This window comes from Palaemon carinicauda, chromosome 9, assembly GCF_036898095.1.
Source record: "Palaemon carinicauda isolate YSFRI2023 chromosome 9, ASM3689809v2, whole genome shotgun sequence".
NCBI lineage: Eukaryota > Metazoa > Arthropoda > Malacostraca > Decapoda > Palaemonidae > Palaemon > Palaemon carinicauda.
Window position 1 is genome coordinate 65,712,692 of NC_090733.1, and position 22,846 is coordinate 65,735,537.

Sequence of the window (22,846 nt, forward strand, 5' to 3'; positions counted from 1 at the left end):
ATATGTATTGAATTGTTCTTTGCTATCCCAATGCTGTTGCCAGCTATTAGAAAACGGATTTTGAGCGAAGCAAAAAATCTATTTTTGGGTAAGATAGCCATGACGTCCTGATGGAAGGTTCCTTCAGTAGCTTCCTAGGGTATATTTAACTACAGTGGATATTCCCAGAGAATTAAACTAAAGGTTATCACAGAATTCTAACTTCTGGTGCAAGTACCCTAAAGGTTTCCCTTTAGAATATCGTATATCAACAGGGGACGCATGTATTAACACACCACATAGCTATCTGCACCCCATATAGAGTTAACACTTCGATATGGAAAGGTGGCTGAGTATCTGAGGAGCCGTTCCAAAGTTACTCTCATCCGTGGCTACTTTTGGTACTCGAGACGTAAACAAACGGGCGCCATTGCTAAATGACGTCACGTCCATCCTCATCCCGAGCTCAGCTTCTACGAATCTCCGCGATACAGTAGGTCCGGGAGGGGCCTGAAAGGCTGAACTAGAATAGACGGGAGGGTCCATCAGGACGTCATGGCTATCTCACCCAAAAATAGATTTTTCGCTTCGCTCAAAATACGTTTTTTGGGCTCAAACCATGACGTCCTGATGGAAGTGTACCAGAGAATTAATGTATCGTGGATTTTTTCCCCCTTTAATCCAAGTGCCAAGGGCTTCGAACAGTATTATAGAACATGTCCTTACCAGAGAGTCTATGGTAAACTAGCTTCCCGCCCCCCTGGCAAGGAAGTTCTGGTGGACAATAGGACATCTCGAAGCGATCATTGAAGAGCTACTCACCCGGTGGAGAGATCACGCTGGACTCGGAGACAAGACAAAGGTTAATATTCGGGTAGGAATAATCATCAAGCATAGGTAAGTATAAAATATAACTACTACTTCCCCTGGAGGAGAGATCATGCCGGTCTCGGAGACAGGACAAAGGTTAATATTCGAATAGGAATATTATCAAGGTATGAGTGAGTATATAACATAATTACTTATATTATTCTTTCTGATCATCAGGAAAAGGGTAAATGAAACTATAACAATCGTATATTTCTTGATAAGGAATAGGAGCGAAGAGACACGCACATGGAAATAAAATAGACATTTTATTTTTAGGATTGCAGATCATTATGGCAGTAATTACAATAATGAATATAGAATTTATTTACAATAATACAGAATAATGTACATAGAAATGAAAGACGGTAATCTTGATTCTGAAAAGAAAAATTTGCTTTTAGAAACAGAAGTTCCATAGGAACGCCAGTCTTTTCAAATTCAAAGAAAACACATCATGCCCTAGGGCATGTGGCACTCATGTAAAGTCTATGACATTTCACCTTGGTAAAGAACAGTCTATTAGAAACACTAAGTGTCCATTAAATCACTATGTATCACAATAGGGCCAACACAGGCACCCGTAGAGTTAGAGTCCCAAGTAACTCACTGTTCTATGCAGATTTAAGCAGCAGGTTTCATAACACTACCTGCAGCTACCACGAAATGCTTTACTTCGTGCACTTGTTTTGCGTAGTGCTTGAAGAAAACGCACGATGATTTCCAGCCTGTAAAGCTCTTGAGGCTTTCGAAATCCATACTCTGGAAGAAGTTCAGACAAGAAGCGACTTTTCTAGGATCGTGACCTACGGGTGTACTGTCAGGATCCGCTCTGCGAATGAAGTAGGTGATTTTCGCTCTTAGTTGTTTCAGTGACAGGTCGCTACCCGATGTTTCTCCTTTGAAGTGTTGTCCTCCACCGAAGTCTGAAGTTCTTCGAAGATAGACCTTAAGACTCTCCACTGGGCATAGAGAGACATCTTCCTTCAGGGGGCAGATTCTCCAAGGGCCCCAACTCTTGGTGGGTAGTTCATTCTTAGCGAGAAACGTCGGATCTGGGAAGAGGGTAAGATCTCCTGTCTCAGCGAACAGGATATGACCCTCTTCTCTTGATAATGCCACTATTTCACTGACTCGGGCTCCCGAGGCGAGAGCAAAAAGGAAGATAACTTTTTGAGTCAGGTCTTTCAGAGGGCACGAATCGTTGTCCAGGGACCAGGAGATAGGTTTTGGTGGGGGTGCTGGGCGTAGTCTAGCGCATGCCTTTGGCAGTTTATTGAAGATATCGCTGGACAGATCAATCTGGAAGGCGTATAGGAGTGGTCTAGTCAAAGCCGATTTACAAGTGGAAATCGTGTTGACCGCTAAGCCTTGTCCATGAAGGTGAATGAAGAAGGACATGCAAAAATCAATGGTGATTTCCGTAGGATTTTTTGCCTTGACGAAGGAGACCCACTTTCTCCAGGAAGATTCGTACTGCCGTCTGGTAGACTCAGTCTTGTACTCCTCGAGGAAGTCTAAGCTTTTCTTCGAGATCCCAAACCTTTTCTTTGCGGCTAAGGAGAGAAAATCATGAGATGAAGGTCCGACTTTCAGTGATGAAGCGAAGACAGTCGACTTCTGTACTTGTTGAGAGAGAACTGGGCCCGGTAGGGGGATCAGCGTGGGCTGCAGCTCCAGGACCAGGGGATACCAATTGCTCCGGGGCCACTTGGGAGCCACTAGGGCCGCAGTCCCTTTGAATGTTCTCAGTTTGGAGAGGACTTTCAGCAGAAGGTTGGGAGGAGGGAACCGGTATATCCTGGACCATCTGTTCCAATCAAGGGACATGGCATCCACTGCTTCTGCCTTGGGGTCCTTGTACGGGGCCACATATCGAGGAAGTTGATTGTTGTCGCTCGTCAGATCGATCTGAAGTTCCGGGACTTGGTGAGAGATGAAGGAGAATGATCTTGCGTCTAGAGACCATTCCGACTCTATTGGGCTTGCCCTTGATAGAGCGTCCGCCGTCACGTTGTGGAATCCTTGTAGGTGAACTGCAGACAGGTGCCATTTCTTCCTTTCTACCACCGAGTTGTCCAGAGTCAGACGGATGTGGATCGAGGGAGGCGGGGAGTGTTTCTTCAGGGTGAGAAGAACCGCCATGGCCTCCAAAATGTTGATGTGAAACGTCTTGAATAGAGGAGACCATGTTCCTTGAACCTGTTGTTGGTGGGAGTGACCTCCCCAACCCTCCAGTGAAGCGTCCGTGTGGATGTTGATCGATGGAGGCAGGTGTTGAAGAGGGATGGACCTTTTCAGGGCCTTTGCTTCTGACCATGGCTTTAGAAGTAAGCGAAGTCTGTTCGGAAGCCGTCGCTTGAGGTCTCTTCGAGCGATGGATGCGAAACGTCTCCAGACTCCCGCGGCATCCTTTAGCTGTGTGCGAAGCACTGGGTTTGTCACAGAGGCGAACTGTAGAGAGCCGAGAACTTGTTCCTGTTGTCGTCTTGAGATCTGTTTGGATTTTAGAAGCCTTCTGACAGACCCTGCTATTTCCTTCCTTTTCTTCTGTGGAATGGAAAGGCGGTGCGACTGAAGGTCCCAATGGATTCCCAACCATTGGAACTTCTGAGCTGGAGAGAGGCGAGATTTTTCTGCGTTTATCTTGAAGCCCAGATGCTCTAGGAACTGGGTGACTTTGTTGCAGGCTCTCAGACAATCTTCGGGCGATGTCGACCAGACTAGCCAGTCGTCTAGGTAGGCCATCACTTAGACGCCCTGAAGACGTAGCTGTTGGACGATTGCGTCTGCCAGCTTGGATAAGATCCATGGAGCCACGTTGAGCCTGAAGAGCATGGCCCTGAAGGCGCAACTTTTCCTTTGGAGTCGAAATCCTAGGTAGGAGGAAGCGTAGTGATTCATTGGAATGTGCCAGTAGGCATCCGCCAGGTCTATGGAGACCGTGTAGGCCCTGTGAGGCAGAAGGGTCCTTATTTGTTGCAGAGTCAGCATCTTGAATTTGTTGTTCGCAATGAACTTGTTGAGGGGGGATAAGTCTAGAATGACTCTGAGTTTGTCCGAGTCTTTCTTGGGGACACAAAAGAGTCTCCCTTGGAACCTGATTGACTTTACCCTCCTGATCACCTTCTTGTTCAAGAGTTCCAGGACATATTCTTCCAGGAGGGGGGTTGACTGTTTGAAGAATTGCTGAAAGGATGGGGGTGGTTGAATCCAGCTCTAGCCCAGTCCCTTCTTGACGATGCTGTGTGCCCAGGGATCGAAGGTCCAACGATCCTGGAATTGGCGGAGTCTTCCTCCCACCGGAAGCACTTCATTGCTTCTGGTGGCCTGAGGGTTTGCCACCTCGTCCGCTAGCTCCCCTTCCTCCTCTGCCTCTGGAGGGACGGCGAGAAGAATATGCTGGAACCTCTGCCTGAGCCCCTACCTTTGGGACGAAAGGTAGTCGAGTGTTGCTCGTAGGCAGGGGTGAAGACCGGCGACTGCGACACCACCGGCTGGGGGACCAGTTGAAAGGTCTGTTGTGGCTGCGTAGCTACTTGGGGAGTAGCGGGACCCGGAAACTGTCGTCTCGGTTGACGTTGCTGGGGTCTGGGTTTCGAGGATTTCCTCTTAGGCTGAGGGCCATCGTCCTGAGAGGACTTCCTCTTTCGGGACATGCCCCACTTATGGAGAAGGTTCCTGTTCTCCGTAGCAGCTTTGTCCACTATCTCTTTCACCAAGGTAGACGGGAAGAGATGTTTGCCCCAGATATTGGAGGAAATCAGTCTCCGGGGTTCGTGTTTCACCGTTGCACTGGCGAACACGAATTCTCTACAGGCTCTACGAGCCCTAGCAAAACAATATAGGTCCTTGGTCACGGTCGCCAGGTGCGACTTAGCAAGGACCATGTAGAAGTCCGGGACTCTGGTATCCCCGGCCATGAGTTCTAGCTGTACCTGATGGGACAGGGAAGCGGCAAGTCTCTCCTTCGTATCCTGTTCCCTACGAAGGAGGTGATCGTTCAGCCGTGGGATGTCCTCATTGAATTGACGACCTGCCACATCAGGTTCCAGTTTTCCTACCGTGAAGGTCGACTGGATGTCTTTCCAGTGCCTATCATCGGGGGGAAGAGTAATGGAGAAGGGTCTGCACTCCTCCAGCGCAGGGCAGGGTTTCCCTTCCTCCACTGTCTTCATGACCGCTGTGAAGGCCTTTTCAATGAAGGGGAAGGTCGCAGTAGTTGGCGCAACGAAGGTTGGATGCTTCTTACTAAGCGCCGGCATCTTGGAGTTTGTGAAACCCCGGCTCTTCACTGCCTGAGCTAACATAGCTTGGGCCTTCGCGAGATCGAACACAATCACTTCCTTTGGTTCGGTCTCTTCCTTTGAGGCTGGTTCGGACCTGAGCCGGACGTAACAGTCCGGATAAACCTCGAAATTTGGGAAGAACTCCACTTCTTCCAGAAGAATAGAGCCAACCCTTTCACTAATAAAGATTTTGTCAGTAGTGATTGGCATGTGCTCGGCGTATCTCCAAGGGTTAGCTTCCGAGCAGGTGGGGAGGTCCTTAACCGAAATCTTCTTCGGTTGTTTGAAGCCGACGAGAGTCGTCCGGAATTGCTCCTGAGTCTCGCGCAGCTTCTTGTCCATGAGGACTTCAAGCATTTTGAAGACCTCTCGAGTGGCCGATGGAAGAGGGTCCGGGGTGGCGGAAGTCGAAGGAACAGGTTCCTCGGACGGTGCAGGAGTTGCTGGAGGAGCAGGAGCGACCTCGTTCTCCGAATCAGGGTATTCCACCTGATCTTCCTCATAGTCGAGCTCCTCGTCCATGAGGTTCTTCTCCGTCTCTTCAGACACTTCCGACATACGTTCCACGTTGTCGGAATCAAGATGGCACTCACGCATGGACTGTGCCATGACGACGTCGGGTTCAACCACGATCTGGACGGTGGGGATTTGTTCACGAGGGACCACTGAGTCCTTAGATGCTTTTGGAAAAAGCAAAGCCCTCAAGTCTTCGTTGGGAAGATACGGTCCAGTGGCATTCTTTTGGAAGCCACGCACCCATTTGCGTAGCTTCTCCCTAGCAATGTCCCTTACCTCCGCAGTAGGAGGATCGTCGAACGCCTCAACGAGAAGACTCTTGCAGACTGTACAGTTCTGCGGGTTCCAAAATTTTAGGTCGCCTTTCTTGGCGGCGCAGGGGCGTGGGTCCGGCACGCCTTGTGCCCGTAGAAGTCCGGGCGCTTTACTCCGCAGAAGTTGCTCTCGCACTTCCAAATACTCCTCCTGTAAAAGAAAGAGATCATGAGTACATGGAAGGCATAAGAATGACTTACATTACTCTAAAATTAAGAATAACTTAAACTATAATAACATATTAATGTTCAAGATTGATGAGCAGGAAAGGAAGTAGATAGACACATACTTGTGAATCCCGCCCAGCCAGTTACCGTAACATTATCCGTAGACAATTCCTTTGGACCCGAGGGTCACAATGAGGGAAATCTGTATGGATGAGCCAAGCTAGGCTTTTAACAGGAATTGTCCACAGAGTGTACCAGGGTCTGAGACCACTCAGAGCCTTGGGGGAGAGGGGAAAATAGGATAAACCCCTTAATAAATGTAGGTTCCAGCAATCGACAGCACTGAGATACACAGAATATGCTGGAATTATTGTAATGTGAATAAACAGCATAGCCACTATTTTTGGATGGTATAACAATACCTATATGGAAGTGGCCAGGCTATCTGGCTGCAACATATTGACTGTCGGCATGTTGCCGGCAGCCAGGGAAGGGGTACATGTCCCTTAGCGTCTCATGAGGGTGCCGGCAGACCGACGGAACACCGGAGGCCAGTCCTGCAGGGTGGAAGGCATCAAGGCAGACACACTGAGTATCCTATATGGATAATACCACAGTGGCGGCCGCCGGCACAGCAGCGGATCCCCGGCAGGGGCAGCGGCTCCGGCAGCCGAAGGCTGACGGCATGGTGAGCCTTGGATCAATTCATAAGACAGATATATATATATGGGTGTATACCTAGATTGCCGGCAATCAATGCTGGCATGTGGGCGGCAGACTCCGAAAGTCGGCCGGCTGTTACTGGGTAAAAATAAGGGGTGGGATGCGGCGGTATGTCGACGGAAGGCGGCAGCCTCCGGCACACGGAAGGCTGACGTCTTAGAGAGGGAAGGCATCCTAGGAATGAAGGTCACCTGAGGTAGTGGCGGTTATCGCCGGCAGTAGAGACGGCAAGGGACCGGCACCAAGATAGATAGAGAGAAAGGTAAGGAGGAATGGAATGGGTAAAATCCTATACCCCTCCGGCATCCCTCCGGAGAGAGTGCACTCATGATAGGAGTGGATACTCTAACATCCGGCGGCAGGGAGCCGGCAGGGGGCCGGGGGCCTGAGGTAACCCAAGGGAGGGATAGAGGGCACTCAAAGAGGGGGAATCCCCCGCCGGCAGGACCGCCGCCGGCAACCACCCCCATAGAACGCTATGAAGGGTATGTGTACCAGAGAGGCCAGCTCAGCAGGAGAACAAGGTTAGCCCTACCACTCCACCCAAGGGAGGAGTTGTAGGACTAAGGACAGAGGTGTGTAGGCAGGCCTACACCAAAGGGATAGGTGGGGAGGGAGAAGAAGGGGTCTTTCTAATTGAGGAGACTCTGTATGAGAGCGGCCACCAAGGCAAGGGAGAACGCTCCCTAACCTAGGATAGGTAGCCCAGATCAAGTACAGTACTAATGTACTGTCCTAAACTATAACAAGACAGAGTCTACCCCCAGAGCTTAACCTAGAGTAGGAGGACTAACTCCTAGGCTAGGAAAGTCTGAAAGACACATTGGTAGTTGCAGGGAGGAAGGGTAACCCAACCAAGTGCAACTGGAGGAAGGGCAGAGCCCTTCCTAAGATCTCAGGCACGACTCTAAGGGGGGGTCATTCCCTAAGGGTCGGCAGAGAAGCGATAAATACTCTGGTTGTAGACGAGATCCCCCTATATAGAAGGGAAAGCAAGTCTACCCAGAGGGAATTACCCGCAGGCAGGGGGAATAGGGAGCATACAAGGGTTCCTACATTAGGTTAGGAGGGGTTGATACACAATCAACTCAGTCCCTTGTATGGTCCCCGAAGGCGAAAACACTTACATCACAGTAAATAGTATGTTTAATAATGCCACAATCTTCATAACTTAACTTAGGAACACTAATATATATCATGCATGAAAATAAGCACTAGGCTGTCCAGCCTAGGGGCTACGCTAGCGATCTAGTATGGGGTCGAACAGCGACCGTAGTCTGATGAGCGCTAAAACACGATATAATGATTCCCTAGCTATGAAGACTAAATAACTAATAATATTAATTAGTTAAAGGACCAGAGAAGGCTGTTCTGGCTAACTAAATAAAGCATGCAACATGAACAGCAGCGCCGTAAAATGGCGCGTCCGGTATCGGCACAGCTCTGCCACAAACACAATATTTTACGAAAAGTAGAAGTTACTTTACGGCCAGAGCTTATTTAAACAATACTGGGACCTGGTACTCAACTTTCCAGAAGAAGGCGAGGCTGAAGGCTGCGACATTACGGCGATGTAAGCAGATAAAGAAATCACTTGGGAAAAATCCGACTTAGCGTAGAAGCTACAGGCGAAAGGATGAGGACGGACGTGACGTCATTTAGCAATGGCACCCGTTTGTTTACGTCTCGAGTACCAAAAGTAGCCACGGACGTGAGTAACTTTGGAACGGCTCCTCAGTTACTCAGCCACCTTTCCATATCGAAGTGTTAACTCTATATGGGGTGCAGATAGCTATGTGGCGTGTTAATACATGCGTCCCCTGTTGATATACGATGTCCTAGAGGGAAACCTTTAGGGTACTCGCACCAGAAGTTAGAATTCTGTGATAACCTTTAGTTTAATTCTCTGGGAATATCCACTGTAGTTAAATATACCCTAGGAAGCTACTGAAGGAACCTTCCATCAGGACGTCATGACTTGAGCACAAAAATCAAATTCTTAAAGTTAGGTAAACAATCATCACAAAGAAATTTTTTCTTTTCCTCCTTGGCCACGAAAAACCGTAAACACGAAGTAAGAAACCGTGATTAACGAGCCTCAGCTCTACACTGCCAAACAAACTATGATGCCAACTACTTAGTTTAGTTTCAACTTCATTCACCCCAACAAGATTCAAGGGAATCATATGATATGCCCCACTATCCACCTATGTAACATGATATAACTTGGGAGTACTTGCATAAGCGAGTGATGGGATATTAGGATCCAGACTACCTACTTCAACGTCTGCCTCATAACCTAGTTGTTCTACAGAGTGCCTAAGATTGTGGCATATGAGGTGTTTAACTGTGGGAGGATCTAAAGAAATTAAAGAATTCTACATTCTGTGAAAAGCTTTCAAATATGCAGTGCGCAGTGAACTTTCTGAACCCTTACAGGAAAAAATGCTAGATTCAAATGGAAGAGTTAAGCTACCTGGGCAAATGGGGTGGGTAGGTTTGAGAGTTATAATTTTAAGAGAGGATTCTCTGGATTTCTGAACTTTCAACATAGGAAGCTAGCGATGTCAAGAGGTTACGAAGTTGATCGCTATAAAATATTGGTTGATTATGCAAATTGTCTAAAACTAGAGGTGGGTCAATATCACCATCATCCCCACTACAATTAACTAGCTTAACCTTCCCTGGCTTTTCCCCTGAACTAACAGCAAGTCTCCTTTTGCATTTACACTGTTGACTTGATCTACAGCTGTTAAAACTTAATTTCTATGAGAGGTACCATGAGGGAAACAATTTTCACTAGGGTTAAATCACAACATTGGCACTGACACGATACACTAGGGGAATGCAGATAATGAACTTCAAGAAACAATTCCCGTGCACACTCAATGCAGCTATGAAAACCAGTGGAGACATCTTAACACCTTTGCTATGATGACACCGTTTGACGTCAAAACATGTCTGATGATACAGACAATGACGTTGAGATACATTACTTAGAAATATAAACCATATGGAGGTAAAAATTACTTGTACAACTTGTATATCCTACAAAAGAGTATAACACATGGTCGTATATCATACAGTTCACATTCGGGAAATTTCACTAAAAAATCTCCTCTCCCTGATATTAGCCCTTCCTCCATTCCTCACCCAACCAACGAAGTCTTTGGGATTCTACCTTTTATTTCTGATTGTGTAAGAGCTATTTTAGTTACCGTATAGAATCACACCACGCTCTCTAGCCATTCCCTACCTGAGGCGGTACTCAAAGCCCCCCTTGACACCCCCAGCTTAAAGACGTAGGGATCCACACATCTCACACCACAACAAAATGAAACACTTGTGGTTCTAGTTCTAGTCATGGTAATTTTTGGTCTAATTCAGTGTATTTCTTCTATGTTGGCATACATGTTCAAATCACACAGAAATTAATACGAAATATTCCCCACCTCTGACTCCAGTCCCACCCGCAACGTCACCAAAACATTTAACCAGTGATGTAAGTTTTTGACACAAGATATCCTTTCTATGAAATATCATTGTCCTGTCTTATATATTTTATATTAGTATTGTTAATTGTTTTCACACAGCCTACTGTCATTATTTCCATTTATTGACATTCTATGCAGTATGTCAGGTTCTTAGATGCCCAGTCTCTATTTCCAAGCCCCTGAAATACCCAAAACAGGAATTATCCAGTTCGTAGTGACTGTCACGCGCAAGATGGGACAAAAAAACAAAATCTCTCTCTCTCTCTCTCTCTCTCAAGGGCAGAAATTTTTCTTTTTTCATGTTTTTTTTTTTGTTTTTTTTTTTGTTTATCGTACTGTATACCTTTTTTATGTACAAAAAATCACAGTTTTTTACCATATCTTATAATTATACATTATAGAATACTTCTTCTGTAAAAATAAATAAATGTATATTTTCATTACATTTCTGTATAACAAAGTCCCTTTTTACTGACGAGTAGCTTCATATCTTTTGACTGCTATTTATCGTGGAATTATTACAGAATAACATAGTCACTTCAATGATATCTTCCAGATGACAGATGATATGGTGTAGAGGTACTATGGAAGTTGGTTCCGGAAGGGAATGGAGTTATGTGAAATTTTTTATGTTTATTCATTCTATGGTCATGAAACTCAGACTTCTAATTGAATAGCTTATAATTCAAAGGTAAGATCATTTAAATATATTTCAAAATTTAAATCTTATAACTTATCCTTCATCTAATGGAGTATTTAAAAACAAACTTTTAATTTCTTCAAATTCGCCAGCCTTTACTACTTTAATAAAAACATTTCAAAGGGGGTTTTCCTTCTGTCAAGGCCTGTGTACTAGAATTTTTTGCAATCAGTTGCCCCGGACTCAACTGTCAGATAAAAAATATAAAACCAATTAACACAATAATATCTCATATGTTGATATAAATTCTTATACACATACTGTCTTTCTGAGATAGTAAATAAAATTTTGCCATAACCAGATCCCATTGGAATTACTAAACTCAAATATGAAATTAAATATTCAATACAGAATTAAAATCTTAAGCAATGTCTCAAGAAAAAATTTTTTCTTACCCAAGTGATCCTGATAAACTTTCAGCCACTTCCTCCTCTTCTAGGTGTTTGTTACGTCTACGATAAAAACATAGCAAGGTGCAAAGTCCAATTGTCAATAGGAGAAGGAATGTGAACAGACCTGCAGCCACATATACAATCTGCATCTGGGATATACGTGGAGGAGTTCCTGGTCCAAGGTTTGTATCTTCTACAGGCTGTATAATAGGAAAATAACTGCTAAAAGCAGATAGAGGCTCTTTTCCTTCATCAGCTTGCACTGCCAAAAAAATATAAAAGAAGAATAACCATAGATTCAGTTAATAACAAATCATGCCTATACATCATGACACAAAACTAAAAATATCCATCAAGAACTAAAAACTTTAATAATATGGATATTAAAATACAGGTATACTGTTCCAAGGAATAATACCTAAATATTCATATTACTATACTCTGAAAGCAATAGATTTTGTACCTCAAAATTAAAAACAACCACTTTGCCCCATGTGTCACACCAACAGACTCCCTACAGTATCAATCACTCTGTCCCAAAAGTAAAACTACAAGTTAAAACTCTATCTTCAGTTTCTTGAGATCAAAGAGCTTAGTATATACTAGGAGGAAAAGGAGATATGGGAAAAGACGGTATATACAAAATTCTTCAAATCCAACGGTAAATCTGTATAGTCCGAAGAATGATTAACATGACACATTCAGAGATAATTTGCATTTTTCCTTAACTAATACAAACCTGTAGCTATTTATGTGGATATTACTTCTAGCGTAACTGGAAGGTAGCCATTAGATTGCAAGTGCAAGGTGGCAACCCTTCCTAGCCACTAACAGTGGGTAGGTAGGGGGGTGACTGGGAACTACCCAGCCACCTATATCTACTCACGGTTCAATGAACCACATCAATTTTTACTTGCAGGCAGGACTTACTGGGAGATAGGTGATGGCAGGCAAATTTATATAAATAGCTACAGGTTGGTATTAGTTGGGGAAAAATACAAATTATCTCCAAATTTGTAATTTGTTCCCATACTAACAAACCTTCCGCTATTTTTGTGGATGACTCACTCTTAGGAGGGTGGTAAGTCTGACTACTGGCTTAGTCATTAACCCGGGTTTCCCTAGTACAGTTTTAGACTGTAATCAATGGAAACCCTGCACCTCGCATATCAATACCAGTGAGTATGATAGTAGCCTGAGCAACTAAGTAGTTGTGAGAGATATAAGAATGTCTAGGTAAGAAGATGCTCCTAGTTAAAACAGAAGCCCTACAAATAAAAAGACGTTTCCCAGGGCCTACCTTGCAGGAGGCGTTGAGGATGTGTACGAGTATATGCGAAACATACTTGGTTATACAAGGGAAGTGGTCATTACCTGCAGAGGTTGAAGCCAGCTTTGCAAAGGTACCCATGGTGCTGTTCCTCAAAGGAGGGGAAGATGATGAAAGTAAAAGAGCCAGGCATTCTTTCATTCGTCCCAGTCTTACCCGAGGTACCCAATGCCTTCAACCTTCTACTACTTGTCCAACAAGGAGCCCGTGGTATTATCAAACCACAGTGTGTCACCACCACAGGAGTGATAGAGAAAAGGTATCAGGTCTTCTGTGGGTCACCTCTTGTGTCACAAAGGAGCTGCTCGAGAGCGCAATGGACCACGGGAATGATAGAGCAAACGTATCAGGTCTTCCGTGGATCACGTCTAGTAGGTAGGGTGAGGTGAACACACACATTTTCACCCTACCAATGGCATGGCTTCTGCTTGAAAACATTATGGACAGATTCTGCCATAAAATGTACAGAGCTCTGGGTCATCTCTGTGAGGAGAAGAGGGATTCTGTGACTGGTATAGGACCTGAGTCCCCATCATGGACGAGATCCTTATAACCTCTTTTGACCTTCCTAGGGTTAGCAAGGCGTGCTGAACCTAAGAAACGAACTCCTTCATTGTTTTCCTGAGGTATGGCCACAATATAATCACTGGCGTGAAAAAGAAAAACAATGACGAGTATCTGACCCAGTGTGCTATACCCTTGGGGCTAGGTAGCCACCTTCCTCAAGGTATATCCTCAAGTAATTACCTGTGTTACAGCTTTGATTACCAAGCCGCAGGTTCCCAGTTGGAGGGCTTAAACCTGAGGTTCAAGCTGTCCAGAACAATATAGGATGTTACTTGGTTTCTCGCCATAAGCGAGAGACATTGAGGGAGACCCAGTGGGTACGTCTCTTTTTCGGTCGAGTGTCACACTGGGAAAGACCTGTCTTAGAGCTACCTGTCCTGTAGAAGGCTGTATTACCCCAATACGGGTAATCGGCTCAAACTCTATGGAGAGCAACAATTAGAGGAGATGCTCAGTCCTCTGTTGCCTATGCCGAAGAGCGTGATTTCCTTGGTTAGCAATTTATGAGTGCATGACAAGAATAGCACTCTTCAGAAGAGGAAAGAAATAGACTTCACTCAACTCTCACCACGGAGTATCTAGTCGTAAAGTAAGTCTGTTATGGAATCTCAATCTCCGGAATTTAAACGTGCCACTGTATGTGACCTGTCCTCGTCTTGCCGACTAGGCTAGACCTAGCTATAGTCGAGTCCTTTAATGAGACAAGTCCGACTCTAAGTTTGCACGGAAGTGGGGAGAAGCCATTTATTCCTTTCTCAGAGAAAATTGCTGGTAAAAGGGGATCAAACAGGAGACAGCAGTCCTTCTTCTGCAAAAGATCAATGCTTGACATTGTTATTCATTTCGCTTCTCGACGGAAGACATCTAAAACAGAGGCTGTAGGAGGATTACTCCTGCATAGAGGTTGAATTTAATTAAATCCAAACCCGTAGATAGGATATGCCGAAGGGGAGACTACGTAGGAGCAGGAAATGTTTTTCTGCAAACAGGAAACCTATGAATCACTGTCATTCCCCCCCTCGGGTACTTTACCGAAGGAATATGGTGCTTACTAGGTAATAGAGAGATGGTATCATTCGTGCTCTAATCATAGTCCAAAGTACATATGGTCCTAAATGTGGTCTCCCCTCCCCCCCTTTCTTTGCTGCCTCTATAAGAAGTGTCAAATCCAGAACGAGATCTACTCCTAGGGAGAGATTCTCGTCCGGCAGTCTTTTAACTAGGCCTGTTATTTGCGCAGGTCTTGTCGAGGACCAAGGGAAGGACAATCCCTAGTGCCGGAGGACCTGGGACCCAGCCAGTTCTTCTGAGGTCGCACTCGACGGGGGCTGATGCTGTCTTGTCAGACCTGCGGAAGTTTCTACTGGGTAATGACACAGTCTACGAATATCCGTACAGGATATGACCTTCATGTCATTCCTTTGATTACTCAAATTATAGATTGAGGTAAACGAAGGAGATGTCTCGCAGGAGTTAGAGACTTTACAATCAGTTAGTAGGCCGAGGTCTTCAAGACAAGGGCCCACACAGTATAGGAGGCTAACTGGTTGATCCCAAAACCTTCCCTCGCACGACAAGATTTGAAGATTAAACTAGTTTAAGGAGCAGAGACTAAGAGTAGAAACTTCTAGCCAACAAAGCACGGCTGTATCCCGGTGTCCCACATCTTCCTATGAGATCGGATTTTCCAATCATGAGGAAGAGGGTTAGAGACTGCTTACCATTTGTTACAGGAAATGTAAGATACAAGATAGTATCCTTGTAGCTAAAGTCTGGACTTTCTTTCCTTGACGAAAAGACGAGCCAAATATTTTGAGCTCGTGGAGGGGTTCTCTTATAAGAAAGGAATATATTCCCAGCCACTCCGGCCTAAGGGGGAGCTCCGGTTACAGGAGAAAATCATCATCCAACTTCATGAACAAGTCTGAGTTGCATGAAGTGTAGACAGATGTTTCCCTGGAATGGATGCAGATGGAGGTTGAATGTGTTTCCACTAGGGTCTGAGGGCCTAAGGGCCAACAGAGGCAGAAAGAGAACAGATTTTCAATATCCTGTTATTCTTGTCAGTCACCCATCTAGGGCTGACTTGAATCGTAGCAAGTAAATTGCTATGGTTGTCGATTAGACAGCACTGAATTTCTTTCTCTAAGAGGGAGAAAATGGCAGTAACCTCATGAGGTTGTCTCTCCCGCTAGGAGAGGAGAAACAGATTCAAAGAATCTGCTACCCCTATTAACTCTGAGATCCGATTTGCTTTAGGAGACTGTCTAACTAGCGTAGTTTCTATTCACGCAAAATCGGCTAGTGAGCAGCCCTAACATAAACAGGACAACAGGGGAGAAGGTAATAACCAAAGCAGCCAGGTTTCCTGAGGCAATTTGTTCGCATACCTTCCTGTATTATGAACGAAGTGTAAACGACAAAACACGTACGTTCAAGGGAGATGGATATCTGTAAGTGTGTCAGATTCCATGCAAAAGCCTGGCCACCTTGAAGCAGATCCCTCTGATTCCACTAACGACAAGAAAGTTTGGGGAACCCGAAAAACCAAGTTTGTGATACATAAACAAGAGACCAAAGAGCCTGATGAAGGGAGTATTCTTAGGTTCCAAGAAGGAAAAAACCATAATTCCATCAACTCTGCAGGGTCTAACTAAGTAGTGTAAGCCCACAAGTGATGAGACACAATCTATGCCCTCTAGGAAAGAGTGCTCTCTTGAGCAGCTCCCTCTCAGGAAATTGCTGGCAAACTAGAAGCCTAGAATGGAGCAGGCTTATAGTGATCACTAGACTCTGACAAGTGAATGTCAGGCAGCAAAATGGCCAGCAAGCAAACGACGCACTACCGTCCTGTAGGACAATGAATGGCTAGCTGTTGAACATAGCAACTGCGAATGGTGTTATTGATAAGCAACCATGATAGTCGACCCGTTGAAAAACGGTGATTGGTAGCTGACAAATCGGAGATCTGGATAATATGAGATCTACCAAATTGGTCAGGATCGTTTTGCTCGAAACTGTGCTCCTAATCATGAGAGCCTCGTTCTAGGTCTTGGAATGCCTCGTGCGAGCTCGTGAGAGTTCCGTTCATGATTGTGATCGCTTCCCACGTGAGCGCCTCGTACAAGAGTGCGAACATCTTGCACGAGAGCAAGAGAGTCTTGCTTCGAGCATAAGCACCTCACACGAGAGCTTCTTGCTCATGAGTGCGAGCATCTCGCACAAGAGCATGAGCATCTCATACGAGAGCATGAGCGTCTCGCATATGAGCACGAGCGTCCTGCATGAGTCTCGCTTGAGACGTGAATGTTTCACACTAAAGCGAGAGCATCTAGCACAAAAGCATGCTTTAAAACAAAGCATGAGCGTTTCGCTCGTGAGCGTGAGCATCTAGTTCACAATTATGAGCTTATGCCTCTTGATAACAACTTCTACCTCTTGATCGAGTGTGTCTAGCTTGGAATACGGGCTTGTAGCTCGTGATCATGAGTGTCTAGCTCGCTATTGCGTTCGTGATCATGAGTTTAGCTCGGGATCTTAATACAAGACACTCGTGATTATGATCACAAGAGTCTTGCTCGTGACCACGAGAATGTATTTCATGATCGAGAGCGTGAATGAGAGCTTCGTGACGGCGATCATGGTCACAAGCGTCTCGCTAGTGAGCGTGTTCGTGAGCATCTCTGAAGTGATCACGCGTGTCTAGCTCGCGATTGCCATCACGAGCGTCCTGCTTGAGTATGTAACTCACGATCTTGAGCGTGATTGTAAGCATGAGCCCGGTAGCCATCACGAGCGTTCAGCTAGCGATCAAAAGCATCATGAAACTCGCGGCCTCGAGAGCGTGTAACTCACGCTCGTGAGCACATGAACGATTGGGAGCATCTCGCTCGCCATCACGAGAGCGTATTCAAGACTTAAAGAGACTGGCTTCCCAATCATTCACGAGCATCTCGTTCGTGACCGTGAGCATGCAATACACGCTCGTGAATGTAAGCGTGATCGCGAGCGACTAGAATGTTCTCAAGGAGTGTAGAGACCGACGTCATAATCATGGTCATGAGTGTCTTGCTCGCGACTGTGAAACTCACACTCGTGAGCCTAAGCGTGCTCGTGAGCGTGAGCATGAGAGATCACGAGTCACTAGCTCAAGATCACAAGTGTCATCAAAGATAAAGTGACTAGAGTCACAAGCGTCTCTCTCGTGACCGAGTGTAACTCACAATCGTGAGTGTGAGCGCGAAAGTGAGTGTCTTGCTCAAGAGCGTACAGTAAGCACGAACGTGAGTGTCTCGCTCGAGAGCGTGAGCGCGATCATGAGCGTCTCGCTCCTAAACGTGAGCATCTCGCTTGTCAGCGTGAGCATGATCGTGAGCGTGTCTCACCAGCGTGAGCACGATTGTGCATTCTCAAAGGTTGAAAAAAGACTAGTGTCGCAATCAAGTTCATAAGTATCTCGCTTGCGATCGTGATGGTGAGCGCTAACTTGAGCGTCTTGTTCACAATCACATCCGTCTAGCTCGTGATCATGACCATAAAACGCTCATGATTGAGACCACGAGCGTCATGAGCTCATGACCGTGAGTGTATAACTCACGATCTTGAGCGTGAGCGCAGACATGCGCAAAGGTTGCGTAAAGACTCTCCTTTGGAAGGATAATATCTCACACTTGGAGGTGAACCTCCGTGCAGCACCTTACAAGTTCTACCTCAAAGGAAGGTTAACATAAAGTGTTGCTAGAAAAAAAGAAGAAAAAAAAGCTAAGGCTTAATTCTGAGTTGTCCCTGAAGGGATTTCCCTAACGGGAATACTGCCGGAGTAATCCCCAAAGGTGAAACCAAACAAGTGTTCTTCCTCAAGAAGAAGAACGTTGAGATCATGATAACCTACGATCTCGTGATCGTAGCAATCTCTGTGATGATCCTAATGGGTGTCTAACATCTGATGTCACGAACGACAACCTGACCGACCAGGAAGACGAGGCGGTGAGTCTCGCACCTGCGATCGTTGAACAGAATAAATTCTGAACTCATCATTGGATTGTCGCGAACAACATCCTGACCGACCAGGAAGACGAGATGCTGAGTCTCACCCCTGTGATCATTGAACAGAATAATATTCTGATCACATCAATGGAATGTCGCGAACGACATCCTGATAGACCAGGAAGACAAGGTGATGAGTCTTGCCCCGGCAATTGTTAAGAAAGAAAATCCGTCCATTCGGCGATTGTTGAGCAAGCCGTTGGTTGACAATCGTTTTTTATTTTGCAATCCTCAACAGGCGGAAGCTGCATATGCGCTTAAACACTGCCTGTAGGGAGAAAGAGAAAAATTGGGGAATGTTGAGAGACAACGAGATCGGCAGAAGGCGAGAAGACTCATCGTCAGCCACCGAATTCGCACCCAATGTTGTCATGAAGCACTGAGGAAAAAATGAATAGAGGACTAAAAGTTCCTCCCCTCCAAGGGGGAAGAATAAACATAACCTGCAAACGGGAAAGATAACCTCCCAAGAGGAGTCGCCAGCACAGAGGAATTGTTCTGATAACTAGCAGAATGAACATTGACATCTGAAACCGCCACATTACCCTGTAAAGAAAAGAATGAGCGTAAAGCAATAGTGGTAAATGGCTATGGCTTGAAACGAGAAAGAGGAGACATCAGCTCTCTACCAGCCAAAAGTAAAATGTGACGTGGTTCATTGAACCGTGAGTAGATATAGATGGCTGGGTAGCCCCCCGCCCCCTTACCTACCCACTGTTAGTGGTTAGGAAGGGTTGCAACTCACACTTAAAATCTAATGGCTGCCTTCCAGCTACACTAGAAGTAATATCCACATAAATAGCGGGTTTGTTAGTTTGGGAACAAACTGGGGTCACTGCCTTGAAGCATGGTCACTAAGCACATCTGATCCAGAAAAACAGCACCAATACATCAAACAAAAAGTACCTGTGGCCTTAAATCCTCATCTGATGTTTCAAACAAATGGAAAAATATTCAAGTCCATGATTCGGTGATACATATCAATGCATACAGACAGCGACAGCAGGGCTTTTCAAAACTCATCATATTACTGTAATTTCATTATTTGCTGAGGAGTCTCAAAAGTTGTCACTGACACTGACAGAGTCCTTTAAGTGAATAAAATCCGGAGCAAAAAGACTGAATTGACCCTAAATGGAGATGTTTTAGGTATACGAAAACACACTTGAAAGATAAAAGAAAGAACCTATACTCATGCAAAAGATATTTGCTGTCAGACCAGTGTCTTTCTTGGATTACTTAGTGGAGAATTCCTCTTCAATCAATCACTTTCCTTTACTACTCTTGAAACAAGCACACCTGAAGTTGAGCTGGATTAAACCAGGGGGTTGGGATTAGTATTACTTTTAAGACCTTCAGGGTAGCAGTTAAAAGTTGGGTTTTTATAAGTCCTTCCTATTTATGTATTATTTGCATATATTTTATACCATTCTATGTATTAATGGGTAAAGTAAATACTGCTGTATAGATATTGGCATTATACACAGCATCTTTTAATAAACTTCTCTTTTGAAGGAAAACAAAAACAGTTGTTTATTTATTTATCGATTTTCTAACAATACACAAAAATAAATTCTTGGTATAAAAAATAATTGGCTTTAAATGGAATTGTCGTCGACACCATCAGAGGAGTCGAGATCAATGACAAATGAGATACGTAATTTATTTATAGCAATATCTTTCTTCGAATCTTCATTATATATATATATATATATATATATATATATATATATATATATATATATATATATAAATATATATATATATATAAATATATATATATTTATATATACAGTACATATATATATATATATATATATATATATATGTATATATATATATATATATATATATATATATATATATATATATATATATATATATATATAGAGAGAGAGAGAGAGAGAGAGAGAGAGAGAGAGAGAGAGAGAGAGAGAGAGAGAGAGAGAGAGAGAGAGATTGATTATAGCATACCTCTTTGTGAATTTGTATTGGATGGTTAACAGATACACTCGTTAAAAATAACGCAGAAAGTTATGAAGATAAGTAAACTGACCAGACTCTTCTTCTCAGCTGGGAACGTAGCAATTATCCATATAATCCTCTTAGGGGCATAGGTAACACAAACCTGATATTATCATACAATGAATTTTCCTTTTTTTGGATTTTACAAAAAATTTGGAAGGATATTTTTCTTATTAAAATGGAAAAGCCTTCAGTAAAAGAATATTTAGGGGCTGGCATTAGAAAAGCAGAGAGAAACATTTGCAATTAAATGTAGGAAATGATTTGCAGTCTTGGAGACATTAAGAGATGAAGAACAGACAATTAATGAAGAATGATGTGATATTAGGAACATATATCAGTCAGTTGGTAGTGAAGTCTTGGGACACGCATCAACGAGGAGAAAGCCTTGGATATCAAATGATACTTGGGACACTATAAAAAGAAGACCAAGGCAGAAATTGATTGTTGAAAGTTTTTGAGGAAGTAATGAAAATTACAAGGTAGAGCATGCTAAGTATTCCAGTATTGATAGTGAGGTCAAAAGAAAAGCCAGGTATGATTGGAGAGAACATCTAGACAGTAAAGCAGATGAGGCTGACAAAGCTATGAATACAGGAAGTAGCTATGGTGTAATAATTGCTCATATAATTATCAATGGAATTATGACAGGGGCAAAGAAGAATAAGCATACAGTATACCCATCAAAAAGAGAGATGGCTCTGTTATAGCAACAGAAGATGAAGAAAGACAACGGTGGATGGAACACTCTAGTGAGGTTATGAATAGGAGATATGAAGGGAATAATTTGATTGATATACCAGAAGCTGATGAAGACCTTGTTGTGCCTATGAATGAATTCAATGTGTTTGAAGTCGAAGCTATGCTAAAAAAAACTTAAGAGATGGAAAATTCCCGGGATACGATGGAATAACTGTGAGATGATACTGGCCGAAAATGAAGTGACTCCCAGGCTACTTACAAGATTATTTTGTTGGGTGCGGTATGAAGAGGCAAAATTTGATGAATGGGAGTTAGGAACTTTGCTGAAAATAGCAAAAAAAAAAAAAAAAAAAAGGAGACCTGACTGATTGCAATAATTACAGTCATAACACTTACGTCAGTTATAAAAATATGCAATATCCTTATTCTAAAGAGGCTGGAGAGATAGACTAATGAAAAGGTAGAAGTTGCAATGACCAAATTTTCATTTTGAGACATGTTGTAGAATATAGAAATCCCCTTTTAATGGCATTTGTGGACTATGAAAAAGCCTTTGATAGTGTACACCAGCCAATTTTGTGGAAAATCCTACATTATTATGGAATTCCTCTTAAATTTGTAAATATGATTAAGTCTGTTTTTGGGTGTTTGAATGTGCGTGGATGTAGTACGATAGAGAGTAAAAGATGTGAGATTGGAAGTATGTTTAGGAATAGAAGGATGCATATATTGGCCTTGTGTGAGACAAAGACAAAAGGGAAGGGTGAAATGATGTTTGGTGAAGTGACTGGTAGAGTGTTTGGGATTTAAAGGGGAAGAGCAAGAGAGGGTGTGGTTTTATTACTGAGTGAATGGATGACAGATAAAGTAGTGGAATGGAAGGAGATATCATCTAGGTTAATGTGGGTAAGGGTTAGGTTGGGTAGGGAATGTTAGGCTTTTGTTAGTGCGTATGGGCCAGGTTGTGAGAAAAGTGAAGAAGATCAGAATGAGTTCTGGAATGAATTAACTAGGTGTGGAGAAGGACTGGGTAGAAGGAATTATGTAGTTGTCATGGGTGACTTAAATGCTAGAGTGGGCACTGGAGAGGTACAAGGTGTCATTGGGAAGTATGAAGTACCAGGTGAAAATGAGTGGTGAGAAACTGGTAGATATGTGTGTTGAGCAAGAGGTGGTGATAAGTTCTAGCTTTTTCAAAAAGAAAGATAAAAAACAAGTATACATGGGTAAGAGTGGCAAATGGAAGAGAGGTAGAAAGGGCATTAATGGATTGTGTGTTGATAACTAAAAGAATGTTTGGAAGATTGAAAGACATGCACGTGTTTAGGGGTATGGCTAACGGTATGTCTGATCATTTTTTGGTGGAAGGAAAATTAGTTGTAGCAAAAGAGTGGGGGAATAGAGTAGGTGGATGTAAAAGGGAGCTAGTGAGGGTTGAAGAGCTGATAAAACCGGGAGTAAAAAATAAATATAAAAAAAGGTTGAAAATTGCATGTGACGAAGTGAAAGTAAGAGAAACTGGTAATTTAGAGGAGTGGAAGATAGTAAAAGAAAATTTTGTTGGGATTGCAAGTGATGTGTGTAGCGAGAAGTTTGTTGGAGGCAGCATGAGGAAGGGCAGTGAATGGTGGAATGAAGGAGTGAAGGTAAAAGTGGAAGAGAAAAAGAGGGCTTTTGATGAATGGCTGCAGAGTAATAGTGCAGAGGAGTATGAAAAATATAGAGAGAAAAAGG

General features: G+C 43.8%; 1 protein-coding gene across 1 annotated transcript in view; it reads right to left on the bottom strand.

The window, feature by feature from the left end:
* Ptp69D (Protein tyrosine phosphatase 69D) overlaps window positions 1-22,846 on the bottom strand; it is a 651,708-nt gene that overhangs the window by 347,344 nt on the left and 281,518 nt on the right. The window contains exon 8 of the mRNA XM_068380055.1: window positions 11,446-11,704. Within this exon, the coding sequence (XP_068236156.1) occupies window positions 11,446-11,704 (259 nt within the window). The remainder of the gene's footprint in view (window positions 1-11,445; window positions 11,705-22,846) is intronic.